Source organism: Cryptomeria japonica, chromosome 8, assembly GCF_030272615.1.
Source record: "Cryptomeria japonica chromosome 8, Sugi_1.0, whole genome shotgun sequence".
Taxonomy (NCBI): Eukaryota; Viridiplantae; Streptophyta; class Pinopsida; order Cupressales; family Cupressaceae; genus Cryptomeria; species Cryptomeria japonica.
In genome coordinates, this window is record NC_081412.1 from 577,540,431 (window position 1) to 577,550,521 (window position 10,091).

General features: G+C 32.6%; 1 protein-coding gene across 1 annotated transcript; it reads left to right on the top strand.

The window, feature by feature from the left end:
• The first annotated feature begins 1,669 nt into the window (after positions 1-1,669).
• LOC131046882 (protein DETOXIFICATION 33) lies at positions 1,670-5,050 on the top strand. The gene is made up of 9 exons (XM_057980693.2): positions 1,670-2,042; positions 2,637-3,175; positions 3,323-3,409; positions 3,664-3,720; positions 3,916-4,154; positions 4,304-4,422; positions 4,551-4,637; positions 4,718-4,789; positions 4,901-5,050. Exons 1-9 carry the CDS (start codon positions 1,725-1,727, stop codon positions 4,934-4,936), a joined length of 1,554 nt encoding a protein of 517 aa, XP_057836676.2. The 5' UTR covers positions 1,670-1,724; the 3' UTR covers positions 4,937-5,050.
• The last annotated feature ends 5,041 nt before the right edge of the window (positions 5,051-10,091 follow it).

Sequence of the window (10,091 nt, forward strand, 5' to 3'; positions counted from 1 at the left end):
GGCTACAATGTCCCTTATTGCATGGACACACCCATAGTCACTATTTATAAGGTTCCTTTGGACCCCAATCAAAAGTTACTATTTTCCTTCATAGAGTTGTAGTTATGCTCTAATATCACATTGATGGCACCCATCCTACTACAGGTACTTGAAATCTAGTCAAATAGGGGTCAATGAGAGGCAAAAGGAGGTTTTATTGTTGTAACACTCACATAACCTCTAAAAATGTCTTAGAATAACAATTGCTTTTGTTAAATATTTAACTATAGGTAAATAGAACTATATTGAAAGAAAAAAGAACTAAATTGTAAGAAAAAAGAACTAAGTTGCAAGTAAACAATTTGTTTCCATAAGAATAAAAACTATACTCCAAGAAAGAACCATATTTCAATAAAAATATTCTATTTCATTTACGATTATTTTTAAAAAATTGCATTCTTTGGAAGTATTAGTACAAAATCCAAGATTCCTCTATTCCCCTCTTTCTTCTTGTTTATTTATCATGTGCTCTTATGTTTTTCTCTATCTTGCTCTTCTATATTTTTTCAATTTTATCTTTCATGTTCCTAATTGTTGCCCTCTTCTTCCTTGCTTTTTTTTCTTCATGTTCTTTTATTTTTCTTCATGTTCTTTTATTTTCTCTCTCCAAAATCCCTCAAAAATCTGAAAACTTTAGCAAAATCTCATCTAAATTGAATGCATGACTCAAAAAATTATCATAAATATTTAAGTACCCTTTCTAGATGCAAAATTCTTTCACAAACTTCTTCATCACCATTTTTCCATGTTATTCATAGATGGGGGTGTGGGTAGGTAGTTCTTGTTCCAAATAACAAAAAAAAAAAAAAAGTACAATAAATATGCATGGTGGTGAGTGAAGAAAAAAAAAAAAAATTAAAATATGTGATGGTCTACATCATTTGAACTTTAATAACAATTGTTGCTAACTGAAAATCTTTTTATTTTAACTTTCTATAATTCCAACAACTACTTATCAAGGACAAAAACATCATAATGTAAATTTTAAAATTTGAGATTTAAGATCGATTTGTAGATAACTGAAAATGACTTAAGACCAAAAAAAAAAATATTTCAAAGTAAAGCTCAAATATATAAATGAATGAAATGAATTTTTAAATGATAAATGCATAAAATATAGAAATATAAATAACATAAGACCATATACACAAATAAATAAATATAAATATAAATAAATAAAACAAATCAAACTATAAATTAAACACAACATGAAATGTGTGCCATTTGTCAGTTTGTAATTGTTAAGCCGCTCCTTCAAAATGGTCTAAAATAATAATCACATATATTTAAATCCCATTCCTACCGGTCAAAAGAGATAATTTATTCAAAAATTCCAGTCCGTTCATTTTATAATGGGATGGATATATCTCTATAATGCTTATGGAGATTATCATATCAATGAGGAGACCACTATGATGTGGACGGTTTTTCTGTCTATTTAGAGTAGACAATATGTTTGGATACCTACTAACCATTTAAAAAATTCAGCTTCAGACAAAATGTTTTAGATTCTTTTCTAATCATATAAAGTATTTAAATGAACGTTCACCTGCCTTTCAACAAACATACCTTCTCAATGGTCAAGACTAAGACTACAGAGAACAAATACACCTTAAATTCAATCTCTATTTTGACTGAAAAATAATAACATGCAATAAGCTACATAATTCTTTCTGGTTGTAAACATGGCTGATGTTCTTAGCTCACCATTGTTGGAGGAAGAGGAGGAAGATAATGATATCAGTAACCATGAAGTTGCTAGCAGAGAGAATATCAGATTGACAGACCTGGATAGTATTGCTAGTTTTCAACAGTTGATAAAAGAAAGTTGGGTAGAGTCAAAGAAACTGTGGAAAATTGCAGGGCCTGCTATTTTTAGCAGCTTATGTTCATATTCAATACTGCTGATCACATCAATATGTGCAGGCCATTTGGGTAATGTGGAATTGGCAGCTGTGTCAATTCAAGGCTCTGTTATTGGACTCTTGGCTTTTGGACTCCTGGTTAGTACAACCTTTCCTCGCCTTCTTTTTGTCAAAAATTAAGCCAACATTCAGGCTTATGTAAAATAAGAAAAATGTATGTGTTTTAAACTATTATGGGTGTTTTACAGTTGCTAATATAAGATTAAAAGAAGTAGATTAAATATAAGAGGAAAGTTGGAAGGCAGTTGTTTTGTAGATATAGTAGTAAAATCTTATCATATTAGAAAACTAAACATGAATTTTTCCATATTTAAGCCATGGTAGCCTTAAAAAACAGGAAAGAGATGAGTTGTAGTCAGGGCACAGCTATTGACTAGCAGAGTAAAATAATAATTGTGGGTAAAATTATTTTTATATTATATATAACTATCATTCCTGAATGGAATAGACTGTAGTTTACAATCATCGTTCATTATCTGAACTTTTTTATATTAGAGAATTATGTTTGAATTTTCTATATTTAAGCTATGGTAGCCTTATAAAACAGGAAATAGATGAATTGTAGTCAATGCACAGCTTATTGACAACACTGTACAATAATAGAGGATACTCAAAAATCATTTTCTTTGGACTGAATCCACCATATCAAAATTTTGACTGGTTTGTATGCAGTTGGGAATGGGCAGTGCATTAGAAACCCTTTGTGGTCAGGCTGTCGGAGCAGGCAAACTTCAAATGCTTGGAGTGTATTTGCAACGTTCATGGTTAATATTGCTGGGTACATCAGTGCTTTTGAGTTTTATTTACATCTTTGCTACCCCAATTCTTAAGCTGCTGGGACAGGAGGATGATGTAGCTGATCTAGCAGGAGAGTTTGCACTTTGGATGCTACCACAGCTGTTTCTCTATTCATTATATTTCCCAATGCAAAAGTTCCTTCAGGCACAAAGCAAACTCATGGCCATGGCTTGGATTGCCTTAGTCACATTGATAATCCATGCCTTTTTGAGTTGGTTATTAATATTCGAACTGGGTTTGGGGTTAGTTGGAGCAGCTATTACATTACATATATCGTGGTCTCTTATCGATATCAGTCAGTTTTTGTATATTGTTTACTTTTTCCCAGATACTTGGAAAGGATTCTCCTGGCTTGCCTTTCATGACCTATGGCCTTTCATTCGACTTTCAGTGGCTTCGGGTGTGATGTTATGGTTAGTAGCACAGTGATTGTGGTTGTTTTCTGTCCTGAATTAATTTCTCTTTAAAACCTTAATTAGCAGATGACAAAACAATATCTCCAGAACGATGTGAATCAATTTGTGCTACTCATATTCATTTGTGGTCGATGACATTTTCAGTTTGGAGATCTGGTATATGATGTCACTGATTATTATGACGGGTAATTTGAAAAATGCAACAATTGAAATCGATGCGCTATCTATCTGGTAAGAAGCACTTCCACAAGTCTATTTTAAAAGCCTAACTTTTGCCTTAAATGCAATTTGTCTAGTAGTATGGCTGTAAGCATAAAGTACAAGTCTAGCTCTAGGTTCTACAGGGTGTAATGAAGTTGTGCACGTAGGTTTAAGCCCTTCGCATTTCATTGGTCAAGGGGCTTGCACACAAATTGGGCATGTACTCATGGTGTATGTGGTTGTTTGAACCCCTTTTGACAGTTGTCTATCTGTTCCTTTTACAGCATGAATTTGAACGCATGGGAAGCCATGATCTTCATCGGTTTTAATGCTGCCATTAGGTATGAATTTCTTTGTTCATGTTTCATATTCGTTTTGGGTTCGTTTGAAAAGAAACTTATTAGCCCAGTAGTAGACCTTCTATCCAAGGTATACAGATTACTTAAAAAAATAAAACATGTCACTTTTTTCTTGGTGGTTGCTTTGGTAAACTTGCAAGCAGTTCTTAGTATGCAATGTGCATTCAATCTATGCAGTGTGAGAGTATCGAATGAACTGGGAGCTGGTCACCCGAAAGCTGCAAAATTTGCTGTCCTCATCGTGGTTCTAACATCATTGTCGATTGGCCTTATATGTATGGCAATCATTCTTGCAACCAAAAATGATTTTGCAGTACTATTCACAAGTAGTGAAGTGGTCATGAAAGCAGTCTCCACTATGGCAATGTTACTTGGAGTGACGATGCTTTTGAATAGTGTACAACCAGTTCTATCAGGTAGAATGTAAATAGTAATTCTCAATTCTTAATTGACATGGCTGTAGTACTGGGAGCTTTACAGTTTATACTATATAATTGATGACCTCTTCGGTTATGTGTTGTTTCATAATTTTTGAAGCCTCTGTTTTTGGGTGCAAAAAACTCAGGTGTGGCTGTAGGCGGAGGTTGGCAAAGTCTGATAGCCTATGTAAATGTAGGGAGCTACTATTGTTTTGGATTACCTCTTGGCCTGCTTATGGGATATAAGTTCGACCTTGGAGCGAAGGTAGACTTAATTTCTTCCTATTTAGAATTCAAATTCTCAATTGCTCTTTCTTGTCTGTACATTACCAATAAGTATAAAGGTCTTCTGAATAAAGGTCTTCTGAATTTGATCTTTTTATGTTGGAACAGGGCATTTGGACGGGCATGATTTGTGGAACAGCCCTTCAGACTCTTATTTTATTGTTAATCACATATTTCACAAACTGGAATCGAGAGGTAAAGAATCATATTTTTGGAGAGGCTGTTCCGATCATTATTTCATTATAGTGGTAACTAATTTTTCTTTTGTAGTGCAGGCTGCTCAAGCCGAGGATCGTATGAGGATATGGGGAGGATCAGTTGAGGCTAATACCAATCGATCATTGAAAGTAAGTGACTGCGTGTTAGATAGATTACTTGAAAAAACCTAAAACCTGCACAACTCAAGTGAACTGAACTTTTGTCATATTTTTACTGACCCTCTCAAATTTGAGTTGCAGGGGGAAGAGAATGTTGAATATGAGAACATCCCTTAAAAAGTCTAGAAGACCAGTTACGAAAACCTTTGCCAAATGTCTTCCTCGGAAAATATTTGTTCTAAAGATAATATCCAAAAGGGGATATTCTGTGAAGAAGAAAATTTTCCTGAATCTTTTTCTCTCCGTTCAATAATTTGAAATGTGAAAATATGTTGCAAACTCAAAACATTTAAATATATGGCAAATTCAAAGTATTGAAGTAAATAAATAGTGATATATCATACATGAAATGGAAAAAATCATGAATAGGATGTTAATAACATGAGATAAAAAAAACTTCACACTCAAAGAGATTCAAAGCTTGTATTGATTTTTTAAAAGAGTGACACCAAGAAAACTTCTTTATTTGAATTTTTGTAGCATTTCATTATTTCTACTCTAGGTGTTGGGGTGGGTGCCAAGGTGTGCGCACCAAGGTGCCCACCCTAGTGCACACTTTGGCCAAGGTGGGTGTCGAGGTGGGTGCCAAGGTGTGTGCACCAAGGTGTCCACCCTGGTGCGCACCCCGGGCAAGGTGGGTGCCAAGGTAACTAAAAAAACAATTTTCTATTCCTTCTACTCCAAGCTCTAATTTACAGTCAAAATTAACATTAAAAATCCTAATGATTTTCAATAAAATGGATTCAAATCAGGAGTCAAAAGGTCTACATGTAAAATATATCTCATGCAATCTATGTAGAAGTTACAAGCATCTTTTCAAAAAGTTAAAGACTTTTATTATGAACTTGTACATCCAACAACACTAGAAGACAAAAGTAACACACCAAAAGACAAAATAATGTCACATTATGTCAAAAGAGACCACCCAATTTGCACACATAGTCAAATATATTTTCATACATCTCTTAAATTTTATAGATGGTTCTTACACCAATATAAATAGTGGGATTCTCTTTCACTTCATGTAAATTGTTCAAAAGTGTTGTCATTAGTCAAATTAAGCTTCTCACATAATATACCGGTGACTGTGCATAAGTCACTGAACTTGTCGATGAACATAATGTGTTGGTTCAACATAACCAAAGATATCTAGAAGGATAAGTGTTGACATCAATGACAAAATTAATGCAACACATCCATAATACCAACAGTACTCTTTGATGGAAGTTATTATATTTGTTGGTTATGTAGTTGAGATGCGACATTTGTTATTCAAGACTTGGATGGATCTCATTATATTGGTTATTTGATGATGTATCATTTGTTTCCTTGATTTTTCATTTCGGTAGGCTTAGTTTCATAAAGGGGAGTGGCTTCCAAGTGGGGGTTAGGGGCCAAAGTGGCTGCTAGGATAACCCATTGGAAGTTTTGCTTCATAAGTGATAATCTAATTAATATATTAGGGGGTTGGGTAGTTAAACACTTTAAACAAGATTAAGTGTGCCCTGCTCATGGGTTGAGTTCTCATTTAGACTCAAGATGAGGTGGGAAGGCCTAGAATGACGTGATCAACTACCTTGTCCTTTTGAGAGGTATGTTGGTTTCGCATGAGACTTGAGTGGGGGTCGGGGGTCGGGTGAGGCTGTCAAAATAACCCAGGATGGGGGTCGGGGCCTAACCCATATCAAGCTATGTGATGACACTCTCTCCTAGTGAGCAATAGTGTCCTAACTCTGTGATTGTAGCCTCTAGAGTATTTATGTTTGGAGTTTTATCTTTGTGTATCTTTTTTATTTTTAGTGAAATTTTTAGTGGCTAATATTCATCAATTGGCTATTTTTTGAAATTTGGGAATCAAAATTTGGCTAATAAGTTCAACTTCTAAGGTGACCTGAATAGCCACATTTTTACAAATTTTTATTTTAGCATCATTTAAATCACCAGACAATTTATTTTATTAGTTTTTTTAGCTCAAAGATCTGCCATATTATTCGATACATGATTGGATCAGAGTTGCCAACTTTTTTATAATTTATTGTAAAAATTTAAATTAATTTGCTAATAATATATCATAATTATTAGTTACTTTAGGTTATATCAATAATCTTTAGTTACCACCATTGATTTAAAATATAATAGAATGACCTTTATTGTATTCCATGAGGTAAGTTTTACCTACAAGTTGTAATACTGGTGGGGGTTGAAATTGCTTTTGAATTGTTGACCTCAATGAAAAGCAATGGTCTAAAAGAAATTTTTGGCCCATGAGTATTAAAAATTTTGGTACTTTTTATCTCACAAAATACAAAGAGGGATATTAGATTATTTTAAATTAATTGTAGAAACTAAATAAAGCATAGCCTACCACTCAAACTCATTAATAATTTCCACCTTCAGGCTTCTACTTTCATATAAAAAAAAAATGAAATGAAAGGATTTGGAATAGTAATTAATGCATACTCTTATTATTTTCCAATATTCGCCAATATTTTCTACCCAAAAAAATTGATATAAAATAATTATCCAATAAAATTAATATTTTTCATTAAAAAAAGAAAGATTCACCAATAAATTTTTTTATTTTCTATAAAAAAAATAAAAATTTGCCAAGATTTATATAATTTTTGGAGCGAGGGTTCTTTAAAGTTTTCACTCTTTGTGTTTCTACCTGGAGGAAGTGTTTTTATACCATGTGTTCTATTTTCTTGTTTGTTTGATTGAGGGTCTTATGTTATCTCCTAGCACGGGGGTGGTCCTTTGCGTTCCACATGGTCGGGTGGTAGTTGCCTTCTTCCATTGAGGATTTTGAACCTGCCTTTGAGTGGAATGGCTTCGTTCATGTTGCAGATTGCTACTCTTTGTTTTGGTCGGCTCAATGAGTCAGATGGAGATTCTATGTATTTGTCATATTGTACTTATGTTTATCAGATGTAAATATGTATGGACATGCCTTCATTGTGAATGATGTAATAAGGATGTAACCATGAAGTATTCATGATGGAATATTGATGTGAGTGATATGAAATATGGATGCTAGGTTTCTACGTCAATAAATGGAAACATTTATCTGATGTTATTAAATATGTTCATGTTCATGATTCATTACTTTGTGTGTTATGATAAACTATAGTTAATGATTTTCAATGAAGGTAGTTTTGGAAAGTATTTATATTATGCAATGCAATTGTATAGTTCAATAATTTTCTTAAATGGATTCCTTTACTTGTTATTTTGAAATATACTCTTATATATATCAATGTTATCTTTTTGTAGTTTTAATTTCGTAAATGTTGTATGTTTAGATTAGTAACATCATTGAGAAACCTTAGGGTAAAATTTAGTAAATGTCTTCTGCTTGTGTATTATGGTTTAATTTTATCCTTCTTATGTTATAAAACATTCATCTAATAGTTTAAAAAATATATATTTTTACTCTTTTTCTAGGATGTTAGTTGATTTCCGTAGGGTTTCTTGGTGGGGAGTTACATTTGGTATTAGAGCTAGTGTTGCAAACACTAGGATTTCTGGTTAATGTTGTGCCCTTAGTCTGGTGTGGTGTTTATAGCCTTTCTATCATGCATTTGTCCTTATGTATTTATGCTAGAGATTGATGTATAAGACCTTGAAAATATTAGATGTTATGTGCTCTATCATTTGCTCACTCTTTTTGAAGATCATAATTAAACATATCATATATATTCACTTCTTGCCCCTACCTTCTTGAAGTTTGGTTGCTTTGAAATTTCTAGTATTTACTCAAACCCTTAAGATTTTTTAGATATATGATTTCTCTTATTTAGAGGAAATTGCTTATGCCTCCATGCTCGATGTTGTATTATCAGGACTAGCTTATTACGTTGGATAATGCATTGCCTTAATCCTAAAAAGTATTATGATGTGCTTGTGTTATACATGTAACTTGACTTAGTACAGATCCCGAGAACTTGCATGGAAGAAATTGAGTGCATTTACATAGTAAATTGAATGTATTTCTCTCTTTCTCCTTCTCTCTATAAATTAAAACTATCTACATCATGTGTACTTATTGCTTGTGTATGTCTTCTTGTTCCAAGTGAATGTTTGTGATTTTATGAGATCCTTGTGTGTGCCTTGTAGATTCTAGTGTTTACTTGAATGTTAAAGGAGGCTTGGGGTGTATAGAATGATCATGTTGTAGATTAGGAGGGAATTGTATGTATTTTCTTTAAGAATTCCACCATGTGGTTTTGTATGACTAATTCAATTAATGACTTTTTATGAACAATACCATAATATGCTTGCATTTGACATATGGGATTGACAAGTTGTATAAAATAGGATGTGTAAATGGAGAACATGTTTTATGTGCATACATATTCATATATTAGTTAAGTTCTGGTAGTTTTCTCTCCCCCCTTCTTCTCATATCTTGATATTGAATTAAATATGATAGTTAATTATGTATTTGTATCTATTAGAAGTAGTAAGTGTTTATGCAAGAAATTTTGTATGTAAGAGAAGATTGTCTATATAGATCTCATCTTGGAACTTAGGATCTTTAGTTGCATTTCTAATTTTATGAAAAGTCATGATAGGCCAATTTGTATGCTTCTAAGTAGGTAGTGAAATGAAGTATAGTACAATAAAGGTGACATGCATAGGGGAAAAATTTAATCATCTTTGTATGATCTTGTCGGTTTACTTGCATATGTATGAATTGTTTGACTATCAAATTTTTTCCATCTCCTCTCTATCTATATATAAGGATTCATAGAAACACCACTAAATGATGTAATCAAAATAAAATAAGATTATTCCATTGCTTATTAATGAATATTATATGACTTTCATTAAAGAATGTTTGATTAATTCGGCACTCAAGACCTAAAATGTTTTGTATTGCATTTAGGATCTCATGTAAAGTGAGTGAGTAGGTAGAATACCTTTTTGCATATATACTATAGGTAGGTCATATGATTTAGTTGTTTCACAGATCATGATAGAGAATAAGTGTTGATTAAGATAGAGTTGTGCACTACGTGTAGAATTTGTATAGAGGATATGAAGTTATTCTTTTGTGGTTTTGTTTTATTTTGGATGATATAAGTCTTAAGCTTTGTAAAAAAATTGCGTAGTTGGAAAGAAGAATAGGAATGATGTGTTTGATTAGTAAAATATTTAGAAATGATGCTACTTCCTTACCTTATTTGAGCTGCAAAGGATGTGTTGTTTAATGAAAATTCTAGTAGAATGGGTAAATGATGATAGGAATGGTGCATCCATATCTTATTAA

Bases quoted from the DNA above. Each gene is read 5' to 3' on its own strand.
- LOC131046882 (XM_057980693.2), top strand. From the start codon at position 1,725: ATGGCTGATGTTCTTAGCTCACCATTGTTGGAGGAAGAGGAGGAAGAT. The intron at 3,721-3,915 runs GTATGAATTTCT...CAATCTATGCAG, and splicing joins GGTTTTAATGCTGCCATTAG to TGTGAGAGTATCGAATGAAC. The intron at 4,423-4,550 runs GTAGACTTAATT...ATGTTGGAACAG, and splicing joins AGTTCGACCTTGGAGCGAAG to GGCATTTGGACGGGCATGAT.